The sequence below is a fragment of the Protomyctophum parallelum genome, assembly GCF_964188405.1.
Source record: "Protomyctophum parallelum genome assembly, chromosome: 6".
In the NCBI taxonomy this organism is placed as follows: domain Eukaryota; kingdom Metazoa; phylum Chordata; class Actinopteri; order Myctophiformes; family Myctophidae; genus Protomyctophum; species Protomyctophum parallelum.
In genome coordinates, this window is record NC_139701.1 from 47,471,452 (window position 1) to 47,486,803 (window position 15,352).

General features: G+C 45.6%; 1 protein-coding gene across 1 annotated transcript in view; it reads left to right on the top strand.

The window, feature by feature from the left end:
• The window catches only part of LOC310860039 (desmoglein-2.1-like), a gene marked incomplete at its 3' end in the record, with an annotated part of 33,812 nt that extends 23,719 nt beyond the window's left edge, over nt 1–10,093 (top strand). Inside the window, 5 exon segments of the mRNA XM_083766800.1 lie at nt 456–755; nt 1,964–2,085; nt 7,965–8,054; nt 8,056–8,322; nt 8,624–10,093. Of these exon segments, the coding sequence (XP_083622926.1) occupies nt 456–755; nt 1,964–2,085; nt 7,965–8,054; nt 8,056–8,322; nt 8,624–10,093 (2,249 nt within the window).
• Nucleotides 10,094–15,352: the final 5,259 nt, after the last annotated feature.

A 15,352-nucleotide genomic window follows, 5' to 3' on the forward strand; every position in this document is an offset into this window, starting at 1 on the left:
CTTACTTCTAACAAAGTATTTCTATATTGATACTTTTACTTAAAGGACCACTTGGCACGATTTTTTCCTACTCAGTCTGTGTCTCATAGGAGGGCTGTGGGCGGTTTAGAAAATAGTCTTCCAGTGACATCATCATTAGGCAGATTGTTTTTAAAACAAGATTATTTTACAAAAATGTTATCGTGAGAACGATGGCTTCCATTTTCGCATTGCCACTTTTCAGGACTAGAAAGCCTGCAGTTTCTATTCGCTTGTATTCCCCATCGATGATGTCACTGGAAGACGGTTTATGAACTGCCCACAGCCCTCCTATGAGACACAGACTGAGTAGAAAAACAATTGCGCCGTTTTTTCATGATTATTAGTGAGGACCTATTATATGAAGATAGGTTGAAAAGTGGTGAAGTGGTCCTTTAAGTAAAATAATTGAACCCTTTTTTCCACCCTCTCTCCAGACTCCAGCGTGTCCCTGCTCTCGGCCACGCCCCTCTGGCCCGGGCGCTACGAGGTGACCCTGGTCATCCGGGACCAGCAGGGCCTGGCGTGCCCCGAGCCACAGCGCCTGGAGCTGCTGGTGTGCACGTGCAGCGAGGAGGAGGAGGGGGGCTTCTGCGGCCCGGGGGGTCCGGGCGGGGCCGGGGGCGTGGCCGTGGCCTTTGGCCGGGACGGAAACCCGTCCGCCGTCAGGGAGACGTCGGGGGCGCTCGGGGGACCCGGAGTCGCCGCCATGATCCTGGGCCTCGTGGCGCTGCTCGGTGAGTGAGTGAGTGGGCCTCGTGGCGCTGCTCGGTGAGTGAGTGAGTGGGCCTCGTGGCGCTGCTTGGTGAGTGAGTGAGTGGGCCTCGTGGCGCTGCTCGGTGAGTGAGTGAGTGGGCCTCGTGGCGCTGCTCGGTGAGTGAGTGAGTGGGCCTCGTGGCGCTGCTCGGTGAGTGAGTATGAGTGGGCCTCGTGGCGCTGCTCGGTGAGTGAGTGAGTGGGCCTCGTGGCGCTGCTTGGTGAGTGAGTGAGTGGGCCTCGTGGCGCGGCTTGGTGAGTGAGTGAGTGGGCCTCGTGGCGCGGCTTGGTGAGTGAGTGAGTGGGCCTCGTGGCGCGGCTTGGTGAGTGAGTGAGTGGGCCTCGTGGCGCGGCTTGGTGAGTGAGTGAGTCATCTAAAAAAAATTAGGGGGTTTTTTCACACTTTTCTGGCCCAGGTCACCTAAAAATAACCGTTTTAACATCCACAGCACCCTTGAATTATTATTGTTGCTTTGTAGAACAGAAAATGTCTATATGGGTGTATTTGAGTTATTTCATTGTGCGTACGATATTGAAGGACATTTCTTGATTACATATTTTGTGCAGCCCCTAAGTCTTTAAATGAGTTAATAGAGCAATTAATAATTCAGCCTATTGGAGTAGAAGCCAGCAAGCCATTCTGACCTGAGATCAGATTCTATAAATGTCTTCTACATCCTGACAGTTTTCTGAAAAAGCTATGTTTCTATGTCAGTCGTTCTTCGATCTTTCAAAAATAGCAGACCTACAAGCTCGTAGCGTGCCACTCGGTGGCGCGCTACGAGCTTGTAGATCGGCAATTTTTCAATAGCTAAAGCATAACATAATGCTAACAGCAAAAGGGGTTCCCGCCCAAAATGGGTTAATTCAGTGTGCATTATCAGCAGCTGTGTTTTTAGTTATAGTTCAGAGCTGGAAGCCTGAGAGCAGATACAGTTTTTTTGACCCACGTTGGAAAATATTAAGCCACTTCAGAAACCATACTAGACCATTTCAGAATAGTTTTTGAACACCTTTTTTTTGTATCACATTGTTGTTTGTTGTTCTGTACACCTTTTTGTCAAAAAAGTTAAACTCTATACAAGCGATGTGGATGTGTGTCTGCACACTCTGAATGAAGCAGAACGTTGGAAAAGGAGTGGCGACAAACATTTGACTTCTTTACCCATTATCTGTGTTACCTTTGCAGCCGTCGTCTTCCTGCTGATGACCTGCTCCTGTGGAACGTTCCCCGGGAGCTTCACCGAGCTTCCCTTTGACACCAAGGAACACCTGATACCCTACCACACAGAGGGACAGGGAGAGGACAGGGTAAGACTTAACACCTGATACCCTACCTACCACACAGAGGGACAGGGAGAGGACAGGGTAAGACTTAACACCTGATACCCTACCACACAGAGGGACAGGGAGAGGACAGGGTAAGACTTAACACCTGATACCCTACCACACAGAGGGACAGGGAGAGGACAGGGTAAGACTTAACACCTGATACCCTACCACACAGAGGGACAGGAGGAGGACAGGGTAAGGACATATCTGATACCCTACCACACAGAGGGACAGGGAGAGGACAGGGTAAGGACATATCTGAAACCCTACCACACAGAGGGACAGGGAGAGGACAGGGTAAGGACATATCTGATACCCTACCACACAGAGGGACAGGGGGAGGACAGGGTAAGACTTAACACCTGATACCCTACCACACAGAGGGACAGGGGGAGGACAGGGTAAGAATTAACACCTGATACCCTACCACACAGAGGGACAGGGAGAGGACAGGGTAAGACTTAACACCTGATACCCTACCTACCACACAGAATGGGTTAAAGTACACATGCATACACCTTCCCTAAGGATTATATCTGGTTTCAGTATTTATTGATGGTGTATTGTCTCCATTATTAAGGTTTATTATTATTTATTTTTTATTTTTTTTAAGATTTTTTTTTTGCGGCTTACGCCTTTTATTGATTTTTGAAGGGACAGACAGTAGGCTGACAGGAAACGGGAGAGAGATGGGGGGATGACATGCAGTAAAGGCCGTGTCGGGTCCGGGAGTCGAACCCGCGGCACACTGCGACTGGATTACCAGTCCGGTGCCCAGACCGTTACGCTACGGCCTGGGCCAGGTTTATTATTATTATTAAGGTTATTGTAGCAGTCAATTTATATTGGGGGTCGGTAGGGGGCAGGGCAGGGCGGGGGTCCCGAGCCATTGTCAAAGCATTTCCGGGGGTCCCCGGCCAAAAACGTTGAGAACCCCTGTCTTAAACCAACACAGTCCCTTGTTTACACAGCAGCCATTTTGTCAGGTAGACGCATAACAGCTTATTGTCTATCAGACCAACTGGTTCTATCCCCTCCTCCACTACATAGACCATAACAGCTTATTGTCTATCAGACCAACTGGTTCTATCCCCTCCTCCACTACATAGACCATAACAGCTTATTGTCTATCAGACCAACTGGTTCTATCCCCTCCTCCACTACATAGACCATAACAGCTTATTGTCTATCGGACCAACTGGTTCTATCCCCTCCTCCACTAGACCAGGGGCCTATTTCACGAAACTTGGATTAACTAATCCAGGATTTAGGCCAAAGCCAGGCTTTTTAAATCCTGATCTTTACAGCCTGGTTTATTCCGTTCCACTAAAGCCAAGCGAGGCTCAGAATTGGTGGATTTGGCGAGCCGGGATCAGCAAGCCTGGCTTAATAGACAGTCTGGCTTTTTGTCTCTAGACCCCTTATGTGGATCACAGATTTACTGATCCTTCTTCTTCATGCGGTATTATGGCAGTTTGCATCCTTAATAGTTGCATTACAGCCCCCTTCTGTATATCTCATTATCTTTACTAATCTATTCAAGACTTACTGATACAAGGACTTAAGCTTCTAAAATAAATACTGCTGCTGTAATTAAAGAGAGAACATACTCTCAATAGTGGATAGACTGAATGATTAACTACCCCAAAAATATAGTTTACATTTTACCACTACTATTAACTTAAAACAGAATTCTTAATATTGTAAGCATAATGATATTGTCGCATTGTGATATTTGGCCATAACTCCCTCCTCTGAGGGAGCTACCTTTGGGGAAGGGGGTTGTTGTCCAGACAGGTCCGGGTCATGGGTTCATGTAGCATGCCAAAGTTTGTGCTATTGCCATTGAGAATGCATTGGGCGTTTAAGTTAAATAACTCAGAAACTACAAAACATTTCAAAGTAAAAAGTTCCAGCATGTGTCTCCACAGTAAGCTGAATTTTACAAAGTGTGAATGGAGTTTCTAGGTGAAAGTGATTTTTTTAAGTGCCACTATCTGCCTATAAATGTCTCAAATTTGAAAGCACTATATTTCTAAAACGATGAAACATTTCAAAGATTCCTTTTCAGGCACACATGCCCACTGTAGGATGAACCTAAATATGTTTGAATGGGGTTTCTAGGTGTAAGTATGTAGGACTAGTAGTGGGTGAAACGTTACAATGGTAATATGTTGTAAAACAATGAGTAATGGTAATATTTAGTGGTTTTCACTTTTACAAACAAAAAATATAATAATATAATATAATATAAGAATTCTTCTTAACCGTGCACTTGCACGACAGCAAACCTATTCATGGGGAACATTCACCAAAAGCAGCTGATCTACAAGCTCACAAGCTGTCATGATGTTGTGCAGCCGATATATTTTGGTTATTTGATTTTATATAGTGCTTAAATTAGTCCTTTAATGCAGACCGATACAAATAAGGCAACATAAACCCATAATAATTGAATAAATCTGGAAAACATCATTGGTTTGTAAACAGTTTGACTGCTTAATGAACAGTAAAGACATCAGGATTAGGTTAAACCAGGCTGTTAGCCTGGTCCGGAGCAAGCTAAGTCCAAAGCATTAGTTTCCATGGTAACTTATGTAGCATCACTTTCATGAAACCGAATCAAGCCTCAACATATCCAGGTTAACTGGTTAAGTTAATCTGGCAAGATCAACCAGCTTTCATGAAACCGGTTAAGCACTGATCCAGGATATATTAAGCCAGGATATGTGTTAAAGCCCGGCTTAATCTCTAATCCAAGTTTCGTGAAATAGGCCCCAGAGAGGGAGTTGATTGAAACCTAACATAACATAACATAACATGACATAACATAACAGATTATTGTCTATCAGACAAACTGGTTCTATCCCTTTCTCCACTACATAGACCATAACAGCTTATTGTCTATTGTAATGTTTATCCATTTTGACAGTTTAACCTTTCATCCATAAGGGGGCGCTTAATTGGCATGTTAGAATACTAGTAACACCACTGAAGAAAAGGCCCCGGATGTCAGTATGTTATGTGTTGTCGGTGAAGCGCGTTGATTCATTCACTCTTGCATTGATTCATGTGTTCCTAATCAAGATAAGTCAATAAACCTTGACTCTTTGCAGTTAAAGCAGTGCTTTTTGGGATTCATTCCAAAACTTGACATCTATCAGACCAATTGCTATGCCCTTTTCCACTACATAGACCATAACAGCTTATTGTCTCTCAGACCAACTGGTTCTATCCCCTTTGCCACTACATTATCCAAAATGAGTTAATAATATCACAGGCAGACTCTTCACATACTAGAGCATGTCTAAAGTAAATGAGTTAATAATATCACAGGCAGACTCTTCACATACTAGAGCATGTCTGAAATAAATGAGTTAATATCACAGGCAGACTCTTCACATACTAGAGCATGTCTGAAGTGAATTAGTTAATAATATCACAGGCAGATGACGTATATTTTCTCAGCAACTTAAAGAGAGAGAACGGACGACGGTGACGGCAGAATGAAAGTTTCCAAGTCCATTTTATTGTAGAGTAAAACAAAGACAGCATGCAGAGGCTGGAGCCCCATACATGCACCCAGCCAGCCAGCTTCTGGGCCTAACACACTTAAAGACATTTTCAGTAGGCTTTTATACAGACACATCAAAGACAACAAAGAGAAAAGGTGGTCTCAGGTTCCCCACCCCCACTGAAGTCTAAAGTGGTCACCAGGAAGAACAATAGGTCAAATCTTTAGGGTCCATGTTAATTTCTCCTGCAGCTGTCATCTATTTAACATACAGGAACCCCAGTCTGTCCAGACATGTTTGTTCCCTCACTCATGAGAGAACAAAGATCCACTTTAGTTTAGAGGTGAAACAATTTAGTCTGTCTAGTTTAACATTACTAGGCTATATTTAATGTGAATTGTGGTTCCAATATACATCACAGACTCTTCACATACTAGAGCATGTCTGAAATAAATGTCAGAGATGAAATCGACATGTAAATGGGTCAGTGACGTGACACCACCAAGTGTTTCTTTTTTTACTTTAAAATAACAGGAATAAAAATGATTGACTTTTGTTCTACTCACTCTCAATCTTTAGATATTTTATTGGAATCAGTTTATTCAGCATTTGGTTGTACTTATATCCTGAATCGTCATAAATATGGTGTGACATGACAATACTTGTTTATAAAATGAAAAGGGGAAGTACACCTTTCTAAGTTACTCACTTTATCAAAGTCCTTTATCATAACTAACCTGTGATCCACTATAGTTTTGTGAAATGTTATGCTGCTGTCTAGGGGGCTCAGTTAACCCATTCTGGGGGGAACCCCTGTTCGTGTTTTAAAGCATTATGTTATACTTTAGCTATTGAAAAATAGCAGATGTACTTCTTGTAGGTCTTGTAGGTCTTGTACATCTGCTATTTTTTATTATGTGGCATAAATCTTTGAATATATATTCTTCTGAATATATTCTTTCAGGGCGAACGTTTAAAACTCATATCTTCGCTTCTGGGGGGGTCCCGGGGAAAAAACATATTTTCAGATTGGGGGGGGGGGGGGGGGGGGGGGGGGGGGGGGGGGGGGGGGGGGGGGGGGTAGGAATACAGATGGGGTCGGCGGCCAAATACAGATCATTCTGGGGGTCCTTGACATGAAAAAGGTTGAGCAGTGCACCACCGACACAGAAACATAGGACTTTCAGAAAACTGTCAGGATTTAGAAGCCTTCTTTTTGTTTTGTTAGAATCGGCCTCAGGTCTAAATAGTACCACCAGTGGTTGGGTAGTGCAGGGTTCCCCAATTAGCGGCCCGCGGGCCGCAGAGCGCCCCCTTGTGGCCCCTGGAAGAATTTCCAATAATTTGTGGGGGGTACTAGATATAAATGGTATTAAATGGGGGTCAGTGGCCTCTGCATGTCAAACTGGGGGTCCTTTTCAAATGGGGTCTTGCCCTGAAAATACTTTTTCAGGGCAAGACCTCAACCTTGCGCGTGCCGACTCGGCCCCCAGCCTGGTACCCTAGTCAAAATATGGCCCTTAAGGAAAATTAATTGGTGAACCCTGCTCTAGTGCTATAGGACAGTTTGGCCAACATTTCCAGTTTGGTGTAAGGAGCAACATGGCCTCTAGGGGCTGCTGGCGTCGCTTTTAAACTCGAGTCTAGAGCCATGTAGGCCTACTGTATACCAAAAAAATGCACTAGTCTAGTTTCACCACCTCACACTGTGTTCAAACTTGTGTCTAGTAGTTATAGCTTAAATGGCTTGATTTAAAGGAGAATTCCATGCTAGAAGGCTTTATTACGTAGTTGTTACGTCCCCACCAAAGAGGTCCAGGTGTTATTTTGTGCAAAAGCGCATTAATTGGCTATTTCCCCTACCATAAGCCCTCAATTAATTGCATTGAATTGTATTGAATTGAATTGGGCTATGGGGCGTTATGCTAATTCGCACAAAAATCAATATATTTTTTATATATCCTCTCTTCATAATGTAAATAGTATCCTGAGCGGCACACTTTACTACTTATTTCGATGGAAATAAGCGAATTAGCACAAAAACCCAACCCCCAGTGAGGGCTTATATTAGGGGAAATAGCCAATAATGCACTTTTGCAGAAAATAACACCTGGACCTCTTTGTTGGGGACGTAACTACAAATAAAGGTAAGAAAGCCTTCTAGCATGGAATTCTCCTTTAAAAGCGATTTTAAGCTATAGGCTAAGTTTAAACTTAGTGTGAGGTTGTGCCACAGGCTCCACATCAATAGAGATCATTTTCACTTAAATGAAAGGTGCACTGCACTGCATTTGAATAGTTTTCAGTCATTAATTCCTCTTTAAATTTCTCTTTATCCTACAGGAAGTTCCCCTCCTTAGTTCTCCCGTCCTTAAAACCCAGGCAGTCGCTGCGGCGTGGGGAAGCAACATGGCGGCTACGGCTACCATGAGCAGCCTTCTACAACACCATGGGCACCCTAGGAGGAGGACGCTACGACTACATGGAGACCGATCACGCTCAAATGTACGGCAACCAGGCTGAGATGTACGGCAACCAGGCTGAGATCTACGGCAACCAGGCTGAGATGTACGGCACTCGGACGGAAATGTACGGCAACCAGGCTGAGATGTACGCCATGGCCACGATGGAGCACGAGGCTAACCTACGCTACGAAGGCATCGCCCTCCCTGATGACTTCATCCACCATTACTACACCCAGGTGAGAGCAGTGACATCCTCTAGCCATTTTCTCCCTCCCGTGCAAGTGTTTACAAAGGCACCCCCCCCCCCCCCCCCCCACCGCCCCCCCCCCCTTTCCCCTCACTGTATATGTATCTTTTCCCTTTTTGCTTCCTTTATGATGAATTCCTGTTCTGTTCTTTGACTACATGGAAGTGTCTATTTGTACGTCTCTAAATGTTTTGATGAATTGAACATGGTGGACCCTGTTGTAAACAAGTGTAATGCTTTATACAGATTGTGTTAATGTGATTCTACGTGTTGTTCCCTCTGCGTTGCAGAAGGCCGGTTGCATCACCGCAGAGGAAGAGGAGACCCTGGTGGCGTACGCCTTCGAGGGCCAGGGCTCCCCCGCTGGCTCCGTGGGGTGCTGCAGCCTGCTGGAGCCCGACAGCGACCTGCGCTTCCTGGACCACCTGGGGTCAAAGTTCAAGACCCTGGCGGAGGTGTGCTCCCCCCCGCCGCCGGAACCTCTGCCCGACAGCGAGCCCTGCGTCGTCGTCTCCCCGAGCACGCACGGCGGCGCCATGTTTGACCCGGAGGAGCTGCCCGCGGTCAGGCCCGTTTACTACGAGTCCAGAGCTGCCGTCGCAACCACGCGCCACAGTTCCGTTGGCAGCGTGGATATTGGCGTCACCCAATCATCCGCCAGCCACACAGGCTTCACCCAATCATCCGCCAGCCACACGGGTTTCAACCAATCATCCGCCAGCCACACGGGCTTCACCCAATCATCCGCCAGCCACACGGGCTTCAACCAATCCTCGTCCGTCTACAACAACAGCAGCAGCAGCACGATCGCCCAATCCAACGTCCGATCACCTCCCGTTAGCCCCCTGAGCCCGGTTCCCGCCGCTAGCCTGCCCTCCGGTGGCCAGACCTTCGTACTGCAGCAGCAGCCACCACAGATCTTCTACGCCGTTCAACAGCCAAACTACGCCGTCCAGCAGCCGATGCACTACATCGTGCAGCCACAGGCGCTGCAGATGCAGACACTGCAGCCGCAGACCATGCATATGCAGAACAACACGGTGCTGTTCGCCGAGGCTCAGACCCCCACCACCGCCAACGGCAGCGTGATGTTCGTGGTCAACGGGGGACCAGCGGAGCAGCAGCAGTACGTCAACGTGGCCTCCGGCACGAGTCCCACCGGGTCGGACCGGCTGGACGTCGGACTGGGAGGGCTGCAGGGCTCGGTGCTGTTGTGTAGCGGCGGCGCGGGACAGAGCGCCATGGACGGGGGGGGACAGAACATGTTGCTCATGGGAGGGGTCCAAAGCGTCGCTCCTCCTCTTCAGGGCATGGTGGTGGTGGCAGCGGGGGGTGGTGGTGGTGGGGGGATCCCCCTGACACAGGTGGGCGTCGGGTACGAGCAGGCATCGCCGCCGTCCCTCCTGGAGCCTCTAGGCTACGTGGACGGCGGCGGCTCGCGCCTGATCCTGCAGAGTCCTCCCACCCAGACGGGAGCCAGCATGTCTTCCAGCTACGCCGCCGCAGCGGTACCGGCACCCAGCAGTCCCAACGCTGCCGGGGGGGTGGTGGTGGTGGGGGGCGCCTCCTCCTCGGGGTATTGGGGTTCGCTCAGTCTGACCCCCATCGTCGGGTCCCCGCCGAGCGGGTTTGGGTCGGTGTCGGGGTCAGTGGTGACCGCCAGAAGGTGCAGCAGCGGTAGTGGTGGGAGTAGCAGGATGGTGTTGGTGGAGAGACAGCAGAGTCAGGGAAGCCTCAACCAAACCAGAGTAATCCAGTAAGAGCGTTTTGCGACACTATAGCGTTGACTCCCGTTGAATAACAATGGAATGCGGAAGTGCTCATTCCATCTCAATGGGATAGTTCCAGCCACAGGAGCAATGTTTGGAACTATAGCCTATATAGGCACCCCGCTTTGCGGCGAGATCAAAGTGTGTTGCTATACTCTCCTACTCTACGCTCTGAACAGGGGGGCAGTCAGACAGATATTTTGTGAAGCCACTAAGGAAATCGGGATTTCCTGAAAGTTCATATAATGGCCTGTTGTGGCGCTGTCATTGGACCCAAAAAAACCCATAGCCCCATAGAAGTCCATGTATTTGGGCCCAACTTCACCTAGACTGTATTACCTTAATGAACATGGTCATGAATACGTTCTGCTTCCAGTCACTAGTTTAAAGTCTCATTTCTAATGTCATAATATTCTTTTTGGAAAATGATGGTCCCATTTATAAAAAAAAATGACCATAAAGTCGTGCATGTTCTAAGGGGCGTGGCTACCGTTACAGTCTATGATCGGGATTCCCCACCCACTCGAGTCAAAATAAAAACCAACGAAGAAGAAGGGGGGGGGAAGTCCCGCCTCGTTGTCTGGGCCAGCCAATGGGCCAGCTGGGCCCAAACGGATCTAGAAAGATGGCGACTTACAATTCAAGGACTGACAAGCTTCATTTTACGTTCATGTTAGACCCGGGGAACGCTTTGTCCATATTATGGCTCTGAACCAAACCACGATATGACAGACAGCCTGGACACACGTCAGAGAGATGGTGATGCGTTCACAGGAGAGGTCGCCAACTTGCTTACAATTAATAGAGCAGTGGTTTCCCAAAGTGGGGACCGGGGGACCCCCCAGGGGTCCTTGAGGGAGTTCCAGGAGTCCCCAGCTAAATGATATTTTGGAACCAAAATGGACCCTTGATGGGGTATGTAACACACAGAGTGTGAAATGGAACCAATGGAACCAAATTCCATTGGTTCCATTGGTTCCATTTGTACACCCTCAGAGTTACATTAACATTGACTTTACACACTGGGGGTCCCAGAGATAGAAATGCCATCAAATGGCGGTCGGTATAGAAACTATAGACTTATGTAATGTAAAACTGGGGTGAAATTAAACGGGTTGAGAATCTCTGCTAGAGCCCTAAAGAGGGCTAATTACTGCCAATTTGGGTCCCCGACATTAAAATGTTTGGGAACCACGGTAATAAAAAGCATAGCTTTATGGACCCACTGAAAACTCTCCACTTCATTTTGCTCTCTGTAACCCCTAACCCTGTATAGATGCATACAGCTTTCTGCCCAACAGCAACAATAACAAATAGCTCCTGCAGTCTTATATCAACATGCTCTTGCACTTAATAGATTAAGCTCTAGAATGACTTTCGAATGTACTACTTGCCCCAGAGGGGCGGCGGTGGCTCAGGGGTAGAGTGCCTGGATGGTAACCGTAAGGTTGCCAGTTCGAACCCGGGCTCCCCCAGAGTTACTGTCGAAGTGTCCTTGAGCAAGACACTGAACCCCTAATTGCTCCTGATGTGCTGGTTGGTGCCTTGCATGGTTTCCGCTGCCATCGGTGTATGAATGTGTGGGTGTGAATGGGTGAATGTAATGCACAATCTCTGTAAAGCGCCTTGGATAAAGGCGCTATATAAATGCACCATTTACCATTTTACAATAGTAACTATAATATAAAATAATTTTAAAACACCAACACAAATGCCAGCCCTTGTCAAGAATTAATTCATCATTATTTATAAATCTATTAAACCACTTTTCATAATAGTTGGGTCCAGGTTTGTTCAAATGTAGGCTGCTTCATGGCCAATGTACCCCATTATTATTATTTATTAGGCACATCATTCAGAGGTGGATTAATTGCTAATTGCCAATTTAATTGAATGCATTAAATGTCATTTAAGTTATTTGCAAAGTATTTCTTTAAACTGCTAATTATGTTTCAATGTTTTGCTTGGTGTGATGGGTGTTAAATACAAGACATTGCATTCTTTCCCCTCCTTATTGACCTTACCAATCAGCAAGGTGCTAACAAGGTGCAGCTTCCAATAGACAGCCCATTCATCCAATCAGCAAGGTGCTAACAAGGTGCAGCTTCCCATAGACAGCCCATTCATCCAAGCAGAATAACTTCCCATAGACAGCCCATTCATCCAAGCAGAATAACTTCCCATAGACAGCCCATTCATCCAATCAGAAAAGTCAATACAATCTTATTGTATTAAACAACGTCTTTTGTGCGCCGACGAAAATGAAAGCCTGGGTAAAAAAACGTCAAACTCACCAACATTGCAGCTGTGTGAAAAGCTTGAATTTTCCTCTATCTGCAAAGTGTTTGTTTCATAAAAATCCACTGTACACTCGTTACACTATACTTCCAGTCAAGAAATTATTTGCAGGTGATTTTTCTAAGTAGGCTATTGTAGTTTGGAAGCACTCGTTTTTACTTTCAGTAAAGCAACCTCCTGCTGCCTCCTGCATTATGTGCACATTCAAAACAGGTGGTACGTTACGTACTACACAGGGCTGATGAGTGATAGTCAACGAGCGCTCCCAAACTCACAAAAACAACCCCAAAAAACCTGCACAAAATGATTGACAGGAAGTACGTAGCTCATAACAAGTAGCTCATTAAGTAGCTCATAACATGTCTACGGTGGATTTGTATGAAACAAAAACTTTACAGATTGAAAGAGGATAATGCAAGCTTTCCCTACAGCTGCAATGTTGGTGATTTTGACGTTGTTCTGTGTGGATGAATGGGAAGCTGCACCTTGTTAGCACCTTGCTGACAAGATGGCTACGGTGTGCATAATGTCAATGCCCAGCTTTGTGTGTGTTTGTGTGTGTGTATGTATACCCCATCGCGATGATTTGATTGGCTGAGCACGGGTAATGGGAGGATAAAAAGTGCAGGACAGAAAAGTGAGGACGCCAAAAGTGACTGTCCGGAACGTGATGATGATGATGTATACGACAGTGGTTCTCAACCAGTGGTCCGGGGACCACCAGTGGTCCGTGAGGGGGTTCCAGCTGGGCCCCAGCTAAATGATGGAAAGTTGATAACCCAAATAGATCATTAACTCTTGAGAGTTGAGAGTTAAAGAGTTGATTTTATTTTTAAACAGCATTACTGTTAATTTGCACTAAGACTATACACAACATTTGAGAATGTAGAAGAATTGCTATTTTGATCAATGTTTGCCTGTTTTCTCTCCTAACAGTACCAACATCAATACAGCATGGAATAGTGGACACAATCTTATCCAATGACAACAACATAATATAGCCTATTCTTTAGTTTTTGGTCTGAGAGGCTAAATGTCATCAAAAGGTTGTCCAACCGTACATGTGGCTCAAATGCAGAATAAATAATGGGCCTCGATATGGAAAGGGTTTAAAACCACTGATATGTTTGATGTACAGTATGATGATAAATCCACTGATGTTTGATGTACAGTATGATGATAAAAGCGCCCCTCACAGACAGCTGTGTGTGTGTGTGTGTGTGTGTGTGTGTGTGTGTGTGTGTGTGTGTGTGTGTGTGTGTGTGTGTGTGTGTGTGTGTGTGTGTGTGTGTGTGTGTGTCTGAGCACGGAAGTAGCATATTGTCACCACCAAGTGTCACTGTTGTGCAGCCTGACAAAACAGGAAAGGGCGCACCGCACGCATGCGTACCAGACAGTGTTGGTGAGGTTTTGGCCCTAAGGCAGTAAACACTTTAAAATAAGAAAAAGGCCGCTGAAGAAGACCTCCTACAGTAGATCGAAACGTTGGATTCTTGTCAATAAATATACAGCATCGTGGCTAATACGAGTGTGTGGCCTTTTTCTTATTTTAACTGTTGTGCAGCCTATAACACACACACACAGAGGCCATGGAGGAGAGCTTGTGCAGTACAGTACAGTACAGTACAGTACAGTACAGTACAGTACAGTACAGTACAGTACAGTACAGTACAGTACAGTACAGTACAGTACAGTACAGTACAGTACAGTACAGTACAGTACAGTACAGTACAGTACAGTACAGCACCACAATTTTTATGAGGTTCATGTGCATGGGAATGATCGCCCAAACAGTAGAATGTCGTCTTGTCAGCTGGAAAACCTCACATGTCCAAAAACTGGACGGTTTACTTTAAAGGACCACTTCACCACTTTTCAACCTATCTTCATATAATAGGTCTTCACTAATAATCATGATAAAATGGCATGATTCTTTTCTACTCAGTCTGTGTCTCATAGGAAGGCTGTGGGCAGTTTAGAAACCGTCTTCCAGTGACATCATCATTAGGCAGATATTTGTTTAAACAATATTTATTTACAGAAATGTTTAGATTTTCATTATCGTGAGAACGATGGCTTCCATTTTCGCATTGCAACTTTTCAGGACTAGAAAGCCTGCAGTTTCTATTAGCTTGTATTCCCCATCGATGATGTCACTGCATGTGAGACGGTTTCTGAACTGCCCACAGCCCTCCTATATGAGACACAGACCGAGTAGAAAAACATTGCACCATTTTTTTCAGGATTATTTGTGAGGACCTATTATATGAAGATAGGTTTAAAAGTAGTGAAGTGGTCTTTAACGTTCAATTTTTTTTTAAAGCACGCGTCGCATTTCGAGCTTGTAGATCTGCTACTTTTGACATCGTCTGTGTCACGCTGTAGTATGATTAAGGAGGACGTTAATTTACAACCCAAAAAAAATAGTTAAAATATGGAGATCAAACGCCGGTATGCTTCTTGTTTTGACATGCCCCGCCATGTATATGTTCAGACGCGCACATAGGACAAAATGCCTTACTTTCTCTACGTATAGACTCTCATATTGTCTTGTTTTCTTTGGTATGTATGTTTCGGGGTGAAGGGGATAAATCTTCATTCATTGTATATGTTCACAATACAACTGTCTTTCTACTGTACGTGTATGTATCATACATACACATACAGTACATACATAATGTATGTACACAATAAACCAGTTCAACTCCACCGTGCTTCATCTCAAGTCTGTTACAGCATGTCCTGCTGCTCATGTCCAGACGTTCCCTCAGGCAGTCACCCAAAAGTATCAGGAAAACATACATTTACTCAAGTACACTACTTGAGTAAATGCATGTTTTCCTCTAGTACTGTAGCCTATACTTACTGGAAAGTACAGTATTGTTCAATACTTGTACTTTCAAACTACTGCATCTCAGAGGCAAATATTGTACTTTTTACTCCACTACAATG